Genomic DNA, 21,042 nt, shown 5'->3' on the forward strand with positions numbered 1-21,042 from the left:
CAGTTTAAGTTTGCTTTTACCACATACTCTCTGAGATACCTTCTTAGCTATTTTGATCAACAAGAAACTCAACTTGGTCTTATTAACTCGCCTTATTCTGGATTCAGAAAAATGCATTATTTTAATGGAATTTAGCTCCGTTTCAGGTCTGACATCTGATTAGTTACAACAGTCATGTACTAACATAACAAATGCTTATTCTGGGGTTCAGTAGCTTAAGTCTTCTTGGATCACCTACATTAGTAATAAAATTGCATGCTACTCATAGGTGACAGATTTTCAAGTGTTTCACAGCAGCAACCCCAGCCTTCCAAACCTGTGTGCCATATGTCTCACAAAATGGGTATATGAAAAACAACTGCATTTTGCCACACAGGTTTCATCTGTTGTGCAGGAAAAGATGTAGGGGGTTTACTAATACAGAAACCCAACAACTACACAGGCATTCCAGAGGGGAAAAAAACCCACACCTACATAACTAGTGTTATATATATATATATATACACACAGAGAGAGAGAGAGAGACAGAGAAGCTAAAAGATAATCCTTGTTGCTCGTGTGTAATACCTGCCTCAAAATAGTTCAATATTGTTCTAAACAAATCACAGAAAAACATGTCACAAAGTCTCACGAAGCAATAACAGCAGAAATACAAAAACAACCCAGCATCTTTATATAAGTATAGGGCATCAAAAAGAAGTAACGTATCTGGAAGCAAGAGACTGAAGAAACAAATCCACACAGTGCATGCAATTCATCTCCAAGACTCATTGACTGATCCTAAAAAAGGCCAGCGTTACACAGAAATTACATATGCCCTGGTATATAAATTAAGTACAAAGACCATTCTATAGCAGTGAAGACAATTCCTCCAAAGCAGGGTGGCTCCATGTAACCTGCTCTCTAGGAATCACCCCTGGCACATGTTATCACCCAAACTGCATAGGAACTGATGGAGAGTGCTTGCTGGCACAGATCAAAGGCCACACTGGGGACCTATCATGGTTTTGGCTGGGATGGGATTGGACTTTCTTACTAGCAGCTGGTATATAGTGCATATGCTATTCCAGTAGGCAATACAAATCAATCCTCCACACAGTAGGACAGATAAAAGATTACTAGGAAGTGGCTTTAACAGCAAATCATCTTACACCTCTGTACTCTGATCTCCACAAGCACAAAGCCAAACATCTTGGCTTTACTGCTCTCCAGTAGCATTTGTTACGAACTACTGTGAATATTTATTATGTAAAATGTATCAAAATCCCACCTTGATAGTTGACAGGACTCTTCTCATTAACGTGAGCAGAACAGGACTTTGTTCTTAATAAAACTTTGTGTGCCTCCTCTCAAATATGTCTGCTTTCATGGCAATATTGCACCCTAGCGAATGATTGCCTAACTTTTTCCAAAGTTTCAAGCTGCCAAATTTCATCTGTTTAGGGTTAAGTTTTCCATGCAGTTATCTGCATCAAGCTGATTTCAAGTTTAGCAAAGCTAAAGCAACCAGTTCTAAACACCACCAAAAAAAAAATAATCTAGGTGGAATGCATTGTCATGCTCATTTAAAAAAATACATACAACCATTTTGTTGAGAGGCTCTGTGCTTTCACTTTAGATTTGGAAAAGGTCCTTATACTACAAATTGAGTATTAAAAGCATGATTTTTACAGTTTTAGTGAACATCTTTATTGATTAAAAAAATTTAGGGGGAGCAGCAGATTCACCACGTGTTTGGTGAAAGTTCGTTAATATAAAGACTCTGGCCATGATAATACTGATTGAGGGGAACTTCCCTTTCATCCAGTTGCTTTGGGACTGCTGGCGCACCAGCCTCTGCTACAAAGGTCAGCTATGAACGCATTTTCAGCTGCTGCTGTGGAATATCTGAAAAGTTAGCTCTTCCGGATCACAGGGAGCACAGGAGACTCATCGAGAACAGAAAAGCATGAGAAGCTTCATTCAGCCCTAACCACTAAGTGAGAAGATGCCATTGTGCAAAAAATCAGTATCTGCTTACAGAATTAAAGACTTCATTGTAATATTTACACAACAGTTTTACAATAAATACTATAATCTTTAACACATTTCTTAAGTCTGTGTAAGCAGCCTTAGATAATGCTCTGATCCAAACTTTTTTTTTTTTAAATATAAGAGTATTTTTTTGCTTTTGAGGCAGATTCTTCCAGGCTCCCCCATAGAGACTTTCCAACTCCACTGTCACCAGAAAGTCAGAAGGTAATGCCACCAGTCTTAGTGAGACTAACGAAGTGATCTACTGTGGCCACACAGACTAAATCACACAGCATATCCACTGGTTTTTTCCATCACACAAGTTTGATGGGAGTATCTCTGCTTGATAAGGCTTAAAAGAAAGTGAAGTCAGTCTGGCTGACTGAGGACTAGCACGGTTCATGCAGTGCAGTTTCCTTTCCACTGAATTTAAAGATTTTTAGCTGACACAACACAGCATCAGAAGACTACGAAAGCAAAGAAAATGCAGCATGTGACTGTCCTGCGGGAGAGAATATGCTTGCAGAGGCAGAATACGACCGACCGTGGGTCCCCAGCCCCTAACCAGTGGGGCTGCTGCTCCACCAGCTGGATATCCAAAAATCTCACCCAGCACAACGGCCTGCGTGCAATTTGCAACACTCTCAGGAGCTTGACTGTTTTCATTTAAGCCAGTCAGATTTTTGATATGATCATTAATAAGTGCAGAAATCGGTCAGTACTGAAGACTTTTGAACATACAATCTGTGGTAAAAATGCAGAATTAGACAGGGAAAAGCACATGGGGTCTGCAGTTTAGTGCCATGCCCCTGATATCTCTCACTACGAAACAACACTCACTAAAACAACTTGTTCCAAACAACCAAAACCACATCCATCCACTCACACACCCACCCATCCCACAGGCCGGGCAGCCATGCCATTGCACTCCTCTTTCCCCTGCAAATACACTGCTAAATTCTAAGCTAGTTCCTCACCCCAAACCCAAGAATTTAGCCTAGTGCTGTTCCATTGCCCTCGACACTTCAGGAAATCCATTGTAAATAATGCATTTTTAGGACTTGGATTAGCACTGGCAATGTGACTGTATTGCCAAGAAGCAAAATGGCTCAGAGACAGACTTGTGACACCGTGCATAAAGACTTAATATTTAGGATTGTGCTGGTCATTCTAGGAAGTGGTAGGAAAGCGAGTGACCTCTGCTTTTCAAAGGAAGGTTGAGTTAGTAGTAAAATGCTCAAAAAACTTCTTCCTCCATTCCCATCTCTGGCCTCTCTCTGGATTACTCACTTGCAAAAATACCAGAAGTTTGTGTGTAACTAGTTAACCTCAAGTATGCAACGTTGACCTCATTTGATCTACCCAGACTTTTCTATTGTTCTTACACACTTGTTGTTGGTGGGGTTTTTTGTTTTTAGTTTAGTTCAAGATCCCTCCTTTATGCACACCTTCCACATCATGCGGACTATAACAGACCATGGAGCCTGAGTTTGCACAAACCCAGCTTTTTAAAAGGGTAACCTAACCTACTGTTATTAACTGCAATGCCATAACACACAGATGCGGCACGGTTTTAGGACTGCAAATGGCAGTGTTGTTTGCAAGTCTCCACATAGCTTCTGTATCAGCAGAACTAGTATTGTTCTGAGGATGTCACCATTCACTAAGCAAGTCATATCTTTTAGTATTATACCACCTCCTTAAGAGGCACACACTTACAAAATTCTAAATGCAGCCAAGAACTTATTTTATTTTTCCTCCCGTATGGGAATGAGCTTTTCCCATATAGATATTTTTAATACTCCTCTTTGCTGAGCTTCAGGCTAGTACTCTTCACGCATGCTAATGACACTTCTGTTACTGACTGTCAATGTAAGACTGATGGCATTTTAGAAATACCTCAGTCTATGCTGAGCTACAGGAGGCATAGGCCAGTAACAAACTGTTTCTTTTTAGGACACTTGAACAGCTTTTCCTTCAAAAAACAAGTGTCCATATACTGAAGTAATTAATAGTTGTTTTCATATATTTTGTTACTTTTGTACTGGTATCACTGTATACCAACCTTCTGAATCAAAAGCAGTAGCGATAAAAGTCTGCAGGGTTGAGCAGAGCAGAACAGTAACAAATATTTTGTTATTATATATCACTGTTTCCCCTTTCCCTATCAAACAGGGAGATGACAGACTTTCAAAAGAAAAGCTGCAAACCTAACTTTTCCCAAGTAAAATGCCTATTATTTGTAACTTTTAACATGAGAAATATCATATTTAGGGCTTTGAGGAAATTGAAGGGTTTTTACATAACATCATCACTGTTTCAGATTTCTCATTTTGTATACTTCTTCCATTTTCATCATTCATACCAATCTCCACCTCTTTGTATCCCCACAGACATAAGTATCAGAAAGCAGAGGGGGGGAAAAAAAAAAAAAAGATGAAGTACATTTCTTCATGAAAGGACAAAACACTTGACTGTGCGAGAAACTGCAGTTAAAAAAGGGTCAAAACTACAAATGTCTCTGTAAGCCTGCGTGATTATTCAGTCATTTTAATGTAACTTGGAAACTACTTCAAGGAGAAAACGTGCAAAATGAATTTGAATTTTTTTTAAAAAGCAGCAGGACGTAAAAGTGATGGTATAATAGAAGATCATTATACCCTTCCGAGACAGCATTTTTGGGATAGAAAACGTGTAGAGATTTAGTTAAATAAAGCAGGTGGGTGAAATTTCAGAAGCAGTTGGCTTTACTGTGAGACAGCAATTTAGAACAATGGGTTGCCTGTCAGCTCTTGTTATTCAGTGGGGTTCAGAAAGTGTCTAGTGCCACCTATTATGAAGGCACTTTAGGCTGAGCTTTAAGACCACATATCAGAAAATGGAAGTCAGGCAGTTACATGAGCTGCAAAGCACGACCTTGTTCATATTAATACACATAATCTAACAAATTCATAGTCAGTCTTGAGCATATTTTCCAGCCCAAAGATCCTTTACAATCCCATTCACTGTCACCAATGTGTAGTACAACAGCCTCAGTTACAGAAAGCCCATAGTGCCTTTCTGCATACTGAGAAAAAATGAAAATTGACATCCTCATAGTAGCACAACGACTAAGCATAAGTCCTTATCTATCAATCGTGTCATAGAATTAAGTTGTAAAGGACCTTTAAGATCATCAAGTCCAAACATTAACTTAGAACTGCTAAGTCCACCACTAAACCGTGCTCCAAAGCATCACATCTACAAGGCTTTTAAATAGCTCCAGGGATGGTGATTCAACCACTTCCCTGGGCAGCCTGTTTCAATGCTTGACAAGCCTTTTGAGGAAGAAATTTTTCCTAACATCCAGTCTAAACCTCCCCTGGTGCAACCTGAGGCTGTTTCCTCTTGTCCTATTGCCTGTTACTTTGGAAGAGGCTGATTGCAACCTCTGTACAACCTCCTTTCAGGTAGTTGTAGACAGCGATAAGGTCTCCCCCTCAGCCTCCTTTTCTCCAGACTGAACAACCCCAGCTCCCTCAGCCACTCCTCATAAGACTTGTGCTCTAGAGCCTTCACCAGCTTCGTTGCCATTCTTTGGACACACTCCAGAATCTTAATGTATTTCTTCGTTGTGAGGGGCCCAAAACTGAACACAGCATTCAAAGTGCGCCTGACCAGTGCCAAGTACAGCGGGACAATCACTTCTCTAGTTCTGCTGGCCACACTATCCCTGGCAGAAGCCAGGATGCTATTGGCCTTCTTGGCCACCTGGACACACTGCTGGCTCATATTCAGACAGCTGTCAACCAACACCCCCAGGTCCTTTTCCGCTGGGCAGCTTTCCAGCTGGTCTTCCCGAAGTCTGTAGTGTTGCACGGGGCTGTTGTGACCCAAGTGCAGGACCCAGCACTTGACCGTGTTGAACCTCATACCACTGGCGTCAGCCCATCGATCCAGCCTGCCCAGGTCTCTCCGTAGAGCCTTCCTACCCTCAAGCAGATCAACACTGCCACCCAACTTGGTGTCATCTGCAAACTTGCTGAGGGTGCACTCGATCCCCTCATCCAGATCACTGATAAAGATATTAGTCTGAAACAAGCAGAGAAGCAGAGCCGCAACACAGCATTAAGATGAAGTGTACTAGCATGACCGTTTAAGACTGGGGCTATTAAATCCAGCAGCATTAATGCCTTCCAGTATTTTCCAGGAGATATTTTCAAAAGCCATAGAAGTGACTGGTCTTTGTCTTTTTCTCAGTTTTCTATCAGCGGAGGAAGGATGCAGCTGGAATCTCTCTACTGAGCTGATCACAATCCAGGCACAAGTCTCTTGTCTACACTTCCCATTCCCACTGTGCAGTGTAGTGCACAAGATACACAGGCTTTTGTAGTGCAAACTCTGGCAAGGTGCATCAATGCCCTTTTCTGGAGTTACGCACTGGCAAATCCCATGTTTAAAAGTAGACTACCAACACATTCAGCAGTGTGTTTGTGGTGTCATATGCCACCCTCTCGATTCCAACTAAATAAAGAATTTGTGGGCATGTATTCCTGAATTTGTGGTTTTGTTCTAAGAAGGAGCTTCTGAAAGCACCCAGGGAACTGGTCATGTGCCTGTCCAGAGCAGGCTGACAGACAATGGGACTAATTCAACGATGTTTCTGAATTAGTGAATGGGATATATAGGTATGAATGCACAAACAAAAGGGCATGTGCATGCATGCAAACAGACAGGAAAATTTATTTAAATTTTAGAAAGCTCTCACAGCATGAATTATACAAACATGGAAACCTAACTTTGACTGACTTGTTGATAGAGCTTTTTTTTTTTTAATCTAAGAGAGTCGTGGAGTTATACTGAAGCATACCTACAAAACATTAGCTTAATTAAACACTGTAATGAATCATGACAGCCTAATACATTTTGGACTAGTATTAAATATAATCGTTAAACATCCTTAAACTTCCAGCAACTATTCACAGTTGACAAATTTAGCCAGGCACACGAGCTTTTCTACTCAGAAACACAGACCGTATCAGCTTTGAAACCACAGAAAAATGAAGTCATTTGCCATGGCAATTGCTCACTTCTCTATGAGCAAGAAATGACACATTGAAAAAAACCAAGCACCCAAAACTTGATTGTGAATTGCATAAGTACTTATTCAGAAAAAATGTGCTTCTATACATAATTATTTTTGCCAATTGTTACAGTTCATGTATCTAAAATTTAATCAATGAAGTGTAATTCTATGCAGTACAAAGGATACTGGAAATGGTTAAAAATAGGTTCTTTCTTTTATGTACTTCCATTGCATAAATCAAAGCCTCCACAATTTATACATGAAGTTCAAATAAACACTTCATTACAAAAATTGTATCTGTGCAAGGTGGAAGTAACATCTTTTAGTATTTATATGCTATGTTCTACATATAATCAGAATTTGGCAACTTAAAACACTCTTCTACAGTCTAGTTCGAGATCTTTCTTTCCATCTGTTTTCATTTAACTGTTCCTACTCATGAAGTAGAAGCACTCCAGAAAGACCTTTTCTCTTCATATTTTATCACATCCCAAATGTGAGAAAAAAGTTTACCTATCATTAAAATTGGTGAAAAGAACAATTTTAATAGGTTGATTCGCCATGGATATAATGGTATTTACTATGGCATTGACTTATGTGTTTTATGAATTTTATTACAAGCGACAAAGAGCACCTAGCAATAGCTATTTCTAAATATTAAAGAACAACTCTTACTTCCCTAACATTGTAGCAAAAGGTTTTTTGCAACACAGCAGTCATGAATATAATTTTGTTACCTGAAGTCCAACATTGTCTGCCTGTCCTCCTTTAACTAACTGGGAGATGAAGAGGCCGCAGCTAAATTCCACTCCACCTCTCACACTTATTCCAAGTCCTTCAGGATGCAAACGATCCAATCTCACCTCTTTCAGCTTTCTGCAAAAATGGAAGATACTCAACTACTCAGCTTTATAACACTTTGTGGCAATGACGTTTCATATGAAAGTTACACATTATTTTTCTCTATAACATTTAGGCATGAAAAAAAGCAAGTTGACTGAAGTTTGGATGGATGCGTGTTAAAGCCATCAAATATTTTCCATAAGAAAAGACATCTGCAACCACTGAAGCTGTCTGCTTCTAGAGGATTAGAGCTATAAGATTTTTTTATTATTATTAAATGCAGGAAAAATAAGAAAAGATTGTTTTGACCGCAACAAAATGAAAGCATTGGGTTTGATTCCCTTACACTGCCTTTACTAGATTAAACTACTTGGCAAACAATTTCAGGTAGCTCAAAACTGTACTTCTAGCAAATACATGAAAAGTAAAAAAAATTGTGCCCAGCTCTACACAGGTGACTGGTATTTTACTTGGAATTTGTCTGAAAACTCAGTACTTCCTGCTTATATTTGTTAGCCACATTGTTCTGCATTCTCTTACCGTGATCTTTTTGGCGTAAGCTGATCGTATTCCACCTGGTGTTTTAATGGGATAAGTGGGCGGATAGCATCAAATAGAGGCAATCTGCTTGGTTCGTTAATCACGAGTTTTAAGTCCCCCACAAGCACTGGGAGATTCATAGATCTACAAAAACACAATGAGAAAACAGCCACAGGTAATCAACACACCAACACAAATCACTATTTAATAACTTGCTGTACGTGTATCTTCAATGTTTGCATTTCCCTTCAACCTATTTATGCAAATATTGTTTTAATCAAAGCAAAATAGCCTCTGAGAAAACAAGCTTTCTGTAAACAAACAGGAATAACAACTACCTCCTTCAAAATTACTGAAAAATCCTATATATTGTCTTTAGCTTTTAAGGTCACATGCATCACTTTTACAGATGACATCTTTAATTTCAGAGTCTCAAAAAGATTTATGGAACTGTCTACTACACTTTTCTCTCCTTACTAGTTAGCAATCTTTCTAAGTCAATCTAGGCTACAAGCTCCTTCCTCTCCTAAACTTAGGGGACTGACAAATTGTCTTGATACAGGAAAAAAAAATAAAAATCACAATGCTCAGTAGCTAGAAGACAGACTTATTTTTTTTTCCAAATCAAAATTGAAGGACCGTCAACCAATAAACAAAATCTACAGAAGTTAAACTGCTGTGAACAACTGTTTTATGAGAGTTATACAAAGTAGTATCCTTGATACTGTCAGCACTCAGACAGTTGTAGGTTTAGAAAATGTACTTCGTTGTCCGAGTGGAAGAACAGCTCCTCAAGGTTCAGTGGAGCTACACTACATCCAGTTAAACTTAGTCTAAATTATTTGCTGTTCTCTCTCTTATAATTTACATTTCCTGGCATACCATATTTCTGAGGCGCGTGCCTCAGAATACAGATCAGGAATGCATATTACATGGGATTAGAGGTAAAATACTTTTGGAAATGCTGTTCACAGTGAAGCAGACATTAAATGTTATCTCCAACAGCAATTGCACATATTTTTGCCCTGGAGTACTTCATAATATATTGCAGAAAAGTCACACATCATCAGCATATGTTCACAGAGATATTGGAAATTCTGCTCAAGTCATTGCAATTTTGGAAATTGAAGGAAAGTTACTATGTGCATTGTTAATTTTGTAACTGCAAGAAGATTTTAAATAATTAAGACCTTCTGAATCAACGAGCTTTCCAAACAAGAGGCTTTATCAATGGAGAGGCAATTAGACAGACCTGAGTGAAACTGAATCAGATATGCAGCTGAATACACCCATAACTATAGCTCAGTGCAAACATCAGATGGAAACGTCTACATTTCACTCAGATAAGATGCTATTAATTAAGATATGAATGGAAACAATGTCTATCAGAGCCAGTTCTCTATGACGAGTGGAAAATACATTCTCATCTTCTTTGAAAAACAATGGATCAGACGCTGATCTCATTTGCAATGATACAGGTCCTAAGCAACTGTGGTTTAAATCAGTTCAGCAAAAGGATTGGTAATAGGCCTATCAACTTACCATTTTTTACCCATTATGCTGTAATAAGCCAGAGTTGTTAAACATGCCAGATTCCCAGATTAATTTTTTTCAGCTTTCCGGTAACAGTTGCAAATAAATTTTTATCTGAATAGTTATCAAAAAATCTTTGAAAAGCAAACTCAATGAAAACCTCTATTGCAAACAAATAAGCACTATTTGGAAATATTAACGAATTTGATCAATGCTCTCTCCTTTTCCTAAGAACAGTTTTATCATTCAAGTGCTTCCCCCCCACCGTCCCCATACGAGTCCACCAAATTCTTTTACAAAACTGCCAAGTCATAAAACCAAAGTAACTTTATGGGTGGTTACAGACATGCTCCTTCCTTGTCTGCAGGCTACACTGTAAAAGTGTAAGACTTCATTAAACACAATAAAAACTATTACTTCAACTACTTTTCTAGTAGCATAGAGAACCACCACTTAAAATCTTGAATACTCACTCTTTACATTTAAAAACATTAGTAAAATTCTACACAAACATATATAAAGCTAGATCTTACTGGTGATACATCCGCAGCACATCATAAAGGTAATCTTTCTCCGCTTCATTGTCAATTAGTAGATTAACCTGAAAACCCAAGGACATTATTGTAAATCTCTAACTAAATAGCCACAAATGTTGAACACAGAAGACTTTCACAAATTCTTATGCCACAGAGCAAAGATTTCAACAGGCAAACACTTTTTTTTTTTCTAAAAAATAAACACTTTTTTGCAATAGAGTATTACCTCACAATGTGAAACTTAAGACTTTCTAAAATTAGTATTACAACAGTTGGTCGAAGTGGTAAATACCGATACATTCTGTAAGCTAGATTTCCCCTCAGCTGCAATATTATTACAATAATATCATATTTGCCTTACCTGATAATCACTGTACTGTTGAATAAATGTTTTCAGAAACCTTTTTGGCCATTCATTAACATAGCACATGCTGTCACAGATAAAACCACCACACTGAGATGATTATAATCTATATTCTGTCATCCAAACCACTGATTTCAGGATCTGACTTACGCCAGCTGCTACGCTACTGTTCCTCTTTGCTCTCAGCTCTTAACTGATAGAACTTGCTAGTTATTCTTTCCTCCCCCACGTTTACTTAAACCAGTGTCATATTACTATGTCTGCTCTTGGATAACTACAATAAAATTAAGCAAAAAAACCCCCAAGAATTCTCATATGAGGAGTTCAACTTATGTTCAGTGACAGTGAGACCCCCATTGATCTTACGTTCAGTAAGGGGTCACATCACATTAGTTTTACATTTGGACAAGCCTAATGTTTAGGAGAACAATTTACATCTGACCTAAAGGCTAATATTACTGTGACGTGAAGTCTGAGGAGCAATTTGCATACTTAAAGAAAGGCCCATTCTTTCTAGGTTTGCAATGGTTTTTGTTATATCCTAAATGAAATACATGCTTCATATTCCCTTTGTCCCTTTTGGCTCTCTAAAGCCAGCAATGCTCCACATACAAGTGGTTTTCTATTACTCGTTTCCTCTGGAAAAAGACACTTGCAAAACCCCTAAAGGCCAAAAAGCTACACGTAGGACAAGATTGCTTGACAGAAATACCAGTGAGTACACCAATTTATTCACAGTGAATTTCAAAACATAGAAGAAAAGTCTGCCTTAAAAGGAAATAAAACAGTTGCAATCAAAATACCAATACTGTCCATAGGTTCAAGGCAAGGTAACACACGCACAATTAAGTCCAACATCCATTTTTTCCTTCCCCATGAGGAAAAAATATAACATATAAATCAGCTTCGGTTCTAGCATATAGAACTCAATCCCTAGTGCTAGCTAAGGTACTGTATGAGCAGTGTCTCATGAAGAACATCAAATGTTTAAGCACATCAACCCCACACAACAACGAGCAAAACCATCACCATCTTTTCCCCTGATTGGGAAAGCAACTAGTAACAACATCCCATTTTTCTCCTGATATGCTAGCTAGATAGTGCTGTCTCCTACTGCCTCTCAGGAACCAGAGGGCCATACCTACATTCTGCCATTCCTTCTCACAAAACATTCAGTCTTTCTGTTTGATTCACACACTTCTCACCCTGCACCAGCAACTTCCTTGCCCTCTGACAAAAACACTCAAGTGACTTCTTATATATTCAGAATGCTACAGCTGGGTTAATCTTCCTCGTGCATCTCTAATTAGGTCATTCTTCTCCTGCTGCCTTCTATTCCACCAATCATCACTTCATTGTAACCACCTGCATCTCTTACCATTTTCCTAATTCATTAACTCCTTGGGACAGCCTTACTTTAGACATGCAATTTACCTACGCTTATCAACAGCTTCTAAGAACTGAGCCTAATTTCATAAATCCTAGAAGAACATGCCCCCACATGTTAAGAAAAAAAAATAAAAAAATCAGTGGTGACATGATGTAACTTGGATCAGAGGATTATTTTACTATCTATTTCTCGAGACAATAACTGTGGAGGTATGGGATAATGATTTCACAGTTTTTAAACCAAAAATATTAAAAAATCATCTGGACAGAGTCCCTGGCAACCTGCTCTAGGGGGGATGGAGCAGATGACCTCCAGAGGTTGCTTCCAACTTCAACCTGTGATTAGTTACAGGTATCTTCATAGTAATTGCACAATTTATAATCCTAGAACACAAATAGAGTTGCTTATGATCTATTCTTTACTATATAAAATGCACTGTTTTTCACAGACATCAATAAGGAGTCATCACAAAACTGCACCCACATACAAAAGTAAAATAAAATCTGGCGACAAGTCTATATAAGTTCATTCAGTAGCATAGAAGTTGTGGGGAAAAAGGCACTTTTTGGTGTGGAAAAAGTTCAGATTACAATAACGCACTACTGTAGCATTAGTTCAATCTGTCAGCTTTCAAAAAATAATACAAAGTTCTATTTAAGCTACTCAGCCTTTGAAAAATTATTGAGGGGAATGGAAGAACTGGGCAATTATTTGCATATATTACATATTTTGCATTGCTGCCTGGTTGATAGGGAGAACTGAATAAAATTGGTAAGAAAAAAGAATAATGTGAAAGTGTCAAATAATTGAGGAAACTCAGATCCCGCGGCTCAGCATTTTCACTGTTTTGACAGAGAAAAAGTAAGTATCCGAGACATTAAAATTGCCACAGAAGCCACTAGAAGCAGGACTATACAGAATAATTTAAAGCCCTATTCCAGTATCCTCTTAGTCAGATAAAATTTTCAGTCAGACATGCATCCTACTTATTTGCACCAACAAACACTAAGTCTTATGTTATCAGGGGTGGGACTAGAATGATTTATGAACTATAGCAGCAATGAAAGGGAAAGGGTTTAAAGTTCAAGATGGTAACCATCTGCCTAGGAACCTGAGTCTTTATAGTTAGGTTGCACAATCCACTGTTGAGTTATACAGTAATAGGTAGCAAGCAGAAACAACTTGCTAGAGGGCTATAGTCATCACTACGGAGTATCCAGGTCCTTAATGTTTTTGAACTTCAGTTTGTCATATAGATGGTTTTTTTGCAGCCCTTCTACTTCACTGTAACAATTCTTCAGTTAATGGCTTTATTACCAGGTGATACTTCTAGAAAATGCAGCATTACACTGCTTTGAAGAAACTCCACTGAAGTAGAGTGAAGCTGACCAAAAAAACCCAACCAATCTCCCCCACAAAAAAACCCAAAGGGCCACAAAACAGGACTGAAAACTTTGGTCTGAGAGAGTCTTAAATAGCTGTGAAAAAACATCTTTTAGATGTGTAAATAATTTTCTCCCTCGTCTCCTTAAGCACAGATTACTTTGCTCATACAATTTAGAACTCTGCTGAGCACTCATTTAACTGGGTAAATGACAAAATGACGTGCCAGGCAGACTGAGCCGCTCCATGTATCAAGTGTATTTGCACATGACTGCACATGCACAACGGCACTGGTGAATGTTAAGATGGAACCAGAGCCTCCCGAGCGCCGGCTGGCAGCGCACAGGGCTGCGGCTGCCACCGGCCCGGGCCTGGACTTCAGCACCTGCACTTTTGCCTTCCCTGAACTAGGCGCAACATTTTTTACATGATATTAAAAATAAAATGAATTGTAACAAGCCCTGAAAAAGCTCATGCGCTAAGGAATGTTTCTCCTCTTCTCTCCCTCCCTTTTAAAGGGTTTTAAAGTTTTACAACCACCCCTCTCACAGGAGGCTGCCACCCGTGCCATCGGCAGGGCAGCGCCAACTTTCCCGAGCTCCCCCCTTCCCCGCCGCTCACTCCGGGATACGGGCAGCCTTCGGGCAGGGCCAGCAGCACGCCCCAGGCCTTCCCGGCGCCGAGCCCCCGCCCGCCGCTTCGCCTCCTTCCCTTCCTGCAGCCCGCGGGGGAGCAGCTCTGCCCGCAGCCTGCGCTCGCCCGCCGAGGCGACCCCAGGCGTCCCTGGGCCCCACTACTCTTACCTTGTGCCGGAACTCACGGGCCACCCTGCGCTCCATGCTGAGCTGGGTGCGGGCGCGGTGCGGAGCGGGGCGGCTGCGCCGGTGAGGCCGCGCCCCGGGGCGGTGGGAGGCGCGCCCGTCGCGCTCCTCGCCCGCCGCCGCCTACAGCATCCCCGGCCCTCGCCCGCCCTCGCCGCCGCTCCAATACCTCGCTGCGTTAGCGGCACGAGCCACCGGGCAGCGATAACCTCCCTGCGACCCCAGGCTTTGCTTGTTTAAGGCCAAAGCAAAAAGAGAAAGTAAAAGAAAAGCCACCCCCCCCCGAATGTTACCTGGCCTTTTCCCGGGGCTGATTTTTCCAACTGGTGCTTCTCATACGGCACGGAGCTCACATCCAAACTTCTCTTTTGTATTTGTAGGTATGTTCATCACTAGCCCTACTATTTAAAAAATGCATGAAGGTGTAAAATTTAAAGCATGCTAACACCTGGGGGGGGGGGGAGAGGGAGAAAAAGAACTTGCTTCCATAAATTTCTCTACTGCAAATAATCTCATTTTTTTTATTTTCAGGTAAACAGGGTGAATCTGATGTATCGCTGTCTAATTCTGATTTCTACCAGCCTTCCCCACTAACAGAATATTGTTGCTTATGAATGTAGTCTCTGACATGCCTACTGTGAGTAACTGTGTAAGAATCAAGCTCAGTGTGCCTGAAAAGGAGCCTATTTCAGAATAATCTCTTTTAGGTTTTTTTGTCTTGGCCTGGTTCTTCTCCCACTTTCCGTACTGTAGTACATGATAACAAAGACTTCTGCAACCAAGGCTGGACGCAAGTGGAGGAGACCTACCAACCTATGTCCCTTAGTCACCCTGTGGAATCAGCTTTACGCACGTAACTCCAGAGGGAATGTGATTTAGGTAAGCACAGGTAAGCACACTGCTCCTCCTTCCAACAGAGTGGGAACTTGTATGAATACATAAAAAGGCATGATAAAAAAAATCCATACTGCTAAATACAAACCTGTTTTATTATTTCTGTGTGATAACCTTTGTAAGCTACACCAGCTCCTCTAGAAGTTGCTCTTACCCCTTTCAGAAGATGGCTTCGCTGTATTGGAACAATTCAATGGGATGTACACTACCCATTTTTCATATCAGGTGTCAGGAATAAGAGAGGAATGCATTTTAAGCCTCTGTACAAATAAATAAAAAAACTGTTTTCAGAAAACAATTTTCTGTGAGAAGTGCAACTATTAGTACACAAATAATTTGTCTTCTATCCAAACTCCAGTATCACACAATATTGAAAAGCTATCTCATCTAAGCATTAGACACACAGATACAGTGTTTCTTCCCTGAGTACGCAAACTAAAATTGTCTTATAATTGAAAAGAGAAGGAAGGAGATACATGAAATTTAAATGACCCATAAAATATCATGTATGTTTCCTTTAAATTTACATACAGACTATAACAATCATTGATATCTATCAATTGCTTCTAGAAGACTTCTCAGGAATTCTATAAGCTGAAAGTTAAGTACATTGGAAAGTTACTTTATCATATAGATAAATTTTCCAGGAGTCATAAACTCCTCCATGTAGTAAAATATAGTGGTGTTAACTTAATTTGGTGATCTGAAAACTGCTCTGAAACATCAGGTAAAGGACACATCACAGAAAGGAATGAACTTGGTGGGCTGTTAGTCTGCTGTTACATGAATTCCGGTCCTCTACTGTGAATAAACACAAAGCAAACAAACCCACAAAGCTACCCAATGCTCCCAAACTGGAAGTTTGATAATCAGAAAACTTATGAGATTGTTCTGAAGTTTACATTACTTCAAATATGTCATATTAAAAGATGGTACCATTTTGACTGTTTATTAGGTTTTGATAATGAAATATTTCACAGCAAGAAATCAAATTGCATCCAAATTAGCATCAAACTAGTTTCAAGTTTGCTACTTGTGGGAACATTAAGGGAAAATTAATAAAGTGGGCAGCCCTTTTAGTAGGCAAAGAAATACATTAAAATGTGTGTTGTGTAAACTGATTCCTGTTGCTTTTAATCTACTTTTTCTACTTCCATTAATGTAATCTGGACCAGAGAAAGTGCACCAAAGCCTGGTGCATTCAGAGTAGATGGTCTCTGCTACAGGCTGAGGCTAGCATGTAATTCTAAATATCTGTTTGGGGTTATTGGGAAAAAGGCTGTGCGGAGGGAAAATAATATCTTTTCTGTCTCACTTTCTTTTCTCTCATACGCATTCTCCCTCCAACATTTACAGAAGAGAACAGAATTCTCAGCGAAAACATCACTAGTTTTCCATCGTTTCATTAGAAATGAAACACTTGTTGCAGCAAGAAACACAATCCACAGGGACAAATTACAAAGGCAGAAAAGAGATCTTTTTAATGACTTACTGTTAACAGACTTCCCAAAGCAGTCAGAAAAGGCCCCTTTTCATCTGAGACAGTTTCTCACCTGGTATGGGCAGCTTCTAAAGCTTCTGTTATAAGATATGCAAACCTGAAGAATGATGGGGAGGGAGGCAGCAGCAGATGGGAGAGGGAAGAGAACAGAAAAAAGGTTACAGTGACAGGAAGAGGTGAGAGAAAAGGCAAAAAAATAATGGAAGAAAGGTAAAACAGAAAATTTAATCACAAGAGAAAAAAAAAAGAATAAACCTGGAAAACGGTCCACAAAGAACTCAAAATTTAGGAGTGTGAATTTATAGTAACAATAAGTTATCAGAAGTTGCGGAACTAGCCCATACGCATTGGCTGCCTGCCGCATTCAGTTCGTGTTTTACTCCTGCCTTTCATCACTCAGGTTCTGACACCTGTTTCAGCGGGTCGGGGGCAATGCTCCCTGTTTAGCACTGACAACGCTCGCTGCCCCTCGGCACAAGCTGGCGGCTCCCCGCAAGCTGCCCGTTCCCGGCCGTGCGACATTGCCAGCAGCGAGCGCGAAGCAAGCCCCGGGTTCCATGGCGCTAGAAGCGGGGCGCAGCCTCGCACCCCACCGCGGGGGTCTCGGCTCCTGACGAGAAGCCGCAACACTAAATCCTTTCCTAAACCCCAGGAGAACGGCAAAGTGAAAATAAACATGAGGAGCCAGAGGAGTCAGTGCCCGGCACAGGTGGTCAGGGAGAAGCCTTAGTAGGGCCGGATCCGCCCGGCTGCAGAGGCCAGCCCGGGGCTAGGAGCTGTGCTGCGACGCGAGGCGTATTGTCTGGGGTGGGTGCTCAGGAAAGGGGCGGAGGGCGGGTGGGCGGTTGATAAACCCCCCGGCCGCCCCGCCCCGGAGGGCGGGATGAGCCCAGGGCGCAGGTAGCGGCTGGTGCTGAGGGCCACTCCGCGGGAAACAGCCGCTGCTCAGTCCGCATGGAGGCCCAGCTTCTCCTCGGGGCGCTGCTGTGTGCCTGGCTGTCATCGGGTGAGCCTCCCGCTGGGCTGGGCGCAAGGGCAGGACGGGAGGGAGGAATCAGAGGGTAGTCCCGGCCACCACTAACCTTGTGCCTTTGCCTTCCAGCTCTGTCTCCATGGGGTGCCCGGGCCCAGCTCCCTGTCGGCGGGGACCTACCGCTCCCTAGGTGAGAGCCAGCCGGGGCGTGGTGGGGCTCCTTTCCCTCAGGCAGCCCTGAGGGGGGGCTGGGTGGGGTGGGCTGTACGGGACGAGTAAACCCAGCCTTGTTCTCCTGCTCTCAGGCGCGACAGCGCCGCGGGACCTCGGAGAAGGGATGGCCTCGCCGCGGCGACGCAGGTAGGGGGATGTGGGCCGGGCGCTGTGAGGGGCGGCGGGCGGGCATGGCCGCGACTCCTTGGGGGAGACGAGGCTGCCGGGAGGTCTGACTTTTGTCTGAGGAGCCCTCCCCGCCGTCGGTTGTCTCGAACCGGGGCTCAGGAGGTGAGGTGGTGCCGTCGCTCCTGGCCCAAGATGGTGCCCGGTTTTCCCGCCCTGTGCCGCCGCCTGAGGGGTTGGTTGGCGGCGGCGGTCTGAGGGACGGGTGTTTTGGTTGTCGCTAGGATAATGCATTTCTCGTATCTCACCTGAATATGCCTGTACGTTACAATGATACTGTCGGTGTTTCTGATGGCTGCCCTACCCTTTGTGATTCTTCAGGACTTGCCCTTTAAACAGCTTTGAATGTGTATTTTATCCCAACCATAAGGAGTATCAGTCATGAATGAAAGGGAGCTTGGGGCTTAAAGTATTTAAGCAGGGAGGGAAGGTGGTAGCTAGAGCTTCAGCTCGTTCAGACATAGTTATATGCAGTATGAAGCATCCTTGCTCCAGCAAAAGCCATGGTCTGGTCTGGCTCATCCAGCAATAATCGCTTTGTGGGAGCCTTTTCACTTCTCGGTGGAAGTAAACGAGCTGGCAGTATCAGATCACTACAACTCAGTACGGGTTTTTGGATGTGGTTTATCTTGGCAGCCCAACTATATCATTCGTGGTGTGTTGCTGAAATGTAATTAGGGTGTGTGGTTCCTGCTCCCTTGTTTGAGGGTGGGAAGAGGAAAGTTTGCTTTGTAGCCCTTGTTTGCGGCTCTGCAGAGGAGTTGCCTTTCTTTCTCCCTGCTCTTTCTGGGAGAAGCTCAGCGGAGAGAAAAATGTGCCACAGGTAACTGCAAACAGGTTGTTTGAGGTCTCCCCCAAGAATTCAGGATACAGTAATAGACTCTTTGTTTCCTTCTGTGCTAGCCCACTGAGCAGAAATCTTCAGTAAGAAATATGCTTAGGAAAAAGAAAAAAAAAATTTCAATATTAGTTTTAAAAAGGTGAGAACCTGAAGAATAGTTGTTCTAGCCATTTGAACTGTCTAAACCCAACAATTATGGATTTTCACATGTTCTTGCTTTTAATAAGCTTCTTCAAGAGGAGAAGCAACATTACGTGATGGTGGTTGAGCCCTCGTCAGAATTTTATGTCCATGGAGACTCAGTTAATGACATAGCTTCTGAGATAGGTTTTCCGTCAAATGTCTAAATAGATATTTAGAACACAGCAAACACCTGCTATTCTAAAAATATGTTGCAGAACTGTGCACAAGACTGAGAAATTTGAATGATAAAACTCTATGGCGTGAAAATTAAATGCTATATATCTAACCAAGTCCTTAGGTAAAATTATGTAGATGTATCAGGTTCTGTTTTTAATGTTATTTTGGAAATATTTTGCATAGTTATTTGTATCACTGTAGACATCATGCATTGTGGCTAATATTGTTTATTAACAGGTACTGTATTTGTCACTGAATTTTCCTTAATGAAAACTGTATTCTGTAATTAATGTGTCACTGAAATATGAACATTTTAGAGGATATAGCTACTGCTCTTCATGAGGTGAAGTAATAACATGAAATGGCTGTAACATCTATGTTAAGTAAACTAGGTAAATGTAATTAGATGCATCTTTAATAAGGAAAAACTTACTGTCATAAGTCATTGGCTTCTGAGGATCAAAAAGCTCATGTTAAATTGGGAAAAATTGTACTCACCCTAGAGGTAGGCAGTTCTAGAACAAAGACAGGAGGCTATAGAGAAGGTGAGCAACACGGTTTTAATAAAGGCATACTAATTAGGAGGTATACATCTACCTGTCATGAGCATGGCAATAAAACCATATCCTGAAAAAATATCAATGGATTTTTTGTAACTTGGGTAAACAGGTCTGCTCTTCTCTTGTCTCAAGTAGACGATATAGACTGAATTGGCTTTTGTGATTTGATGTATTGCTGGCTTTTTTTTTTTTTTTTTCCCTAAAGGAAACATGAGTTTTTAAGTTTTGAAGAACTCTTTAGGGCACCTTTATAGATCAGTGTTGCTTTCGCTTCTGCATGATAGCACGTCCTACAGGACTGATTGTTTTGTGCAGACTAAAACCACAAGTTAATATTATTCCCTTAAAGCATATTTTCTCCAAGAGCTGGTATGGAAATTATTTTCTGAGTAAATTGTCTTGGATATTGTTTCCTCTCAAAGAAAAATTGTGGGGAATAATAAGCCACTTATATGTGCTCAGGTGCTTTACTATACCTTTCATTCATTAGAATGCTCCTTTTAAGATGGGTTGTCTTTGTTCTCAAGTTTCCTTGAACCTGAGCATTCAAAGCTGCATCTAAAAGAGCAATTTCACATATCCTATCTACAGTACCTCTTTGTATAAATAACTGGGTTTGTACCTAGTCCCATTTCTCTGTAAATGGGGTAGACAAGATCATAAATTTTAAATAAAGTGCTAAAACTTTCAACTTCCAAGAAGATGGGAAGGAACTCATGTGTTCACACATCATACCTAAACTGTGCACTATACTTCAGTAAAACAGTATATAATAATGTTATCCCTCCAATTTACATAGAAGCTGTCAGATGGCTACTGACGATGACTGACTTTTAAGCTGTTAACAGCTAACCTGGGGGTTTTCCCCCTGCTTCCCCAAAGCATTGATGTGAGTTCTTGTTGTGGTATTCTGGTAGGACTCAGTATGTTTCTGGTTCAGAAGTGATACAGCTGCCACTGTGTAAATAATTTGAGTTTGGAAAGAGAGTGGAGGGATTTGTGATGTGGCTAGCATCACTGATAGAT

The 21,042-nt window shown here is 41.1% G+C and overlaps 2 protein-coding genes across 5 annotated transcripts in view; one reads left to right on the top strand and one right to left on the bottom strand.

Annotated features, from left to right (window-relative positions):
• The window catches only part of USH1C (USH1 protein network component harmonin), a 64,753-nt gene extending 50,168 nt beyond the window's left edge, over positions 1-14,585 (bottom strand). For 2 of the 4 annotated variants that reach the window (XR_008466355.1, XM_054200990.1), the window contains exons 1-4: positions 14,471-14,571; positions 10,528-10,595; positions 8,462-8,605; positions 7,816-7,954 (exon numbers count right to left, since the gene is read on the bottom strand). Coding sequence is in view for 3 of the 4 variants with exons in the window: in XM_054200990.1 (XP_054056965.1) it covers positions 7,816-7,954; positions 8,462-8,605; positions 10,528-10,595; positions 14,471-14,506 (387 nt within the window). In the remaining variant the exon portion in view is untranslated. Of the gene's footprint in view, positions 1-7,815; positions 7,955-8,461; positions 8,606-10,527; positions 10,596-14,470 lie in introns of all 4 variants that reach the window. The other 2 variants (XM_054200991.1, XM_054200992.1) reach the window with 2 other exon arrangements.
• Positions 14,586-17,807: 3,222 nt separating this feature from the next.
• OTOG (otogelin) overlaps positions 17,808-21,042 on the top strand; it is a 104,630-nt gene continuing 101,395 nt past the window's right edge. The window contains exons 1-3 of the mRNA XM_054201326.1: positions 17,808-17,889; positions 17,986-18,046; positions 18,162-18,216. Of these exons, the coding sequence (XP_054057301.1) occupies positions 17,838-17,889; positions 17,986-18,046; positions 18,162-18,216 (168 nt within the window). The 5' untranslated portion in view covers positions 17,808-17,837. The remainder of the gene's footprint in view (positions 17,890-17,985; positions 18,047-18,161; positions 18,217-21,042) is intronic.

The sequence above is a fragment of the Rissa tridactyla genome, chromosome 4, assembly GCF_028500815.1.
Source record: "Rissa tridactyla isolate bRisTri1 chromosome 4, bRisTri1.patW.cur.20221130, whole genome shotgun sequence".
In the NCBI taxonomy this organism is placed as follows: domain Eukaryota; kingdom Metazoa; phylum Chordata; class Aves; order Charadriiformes; family Laridae; genus Rissa; species Rissa tridactyla.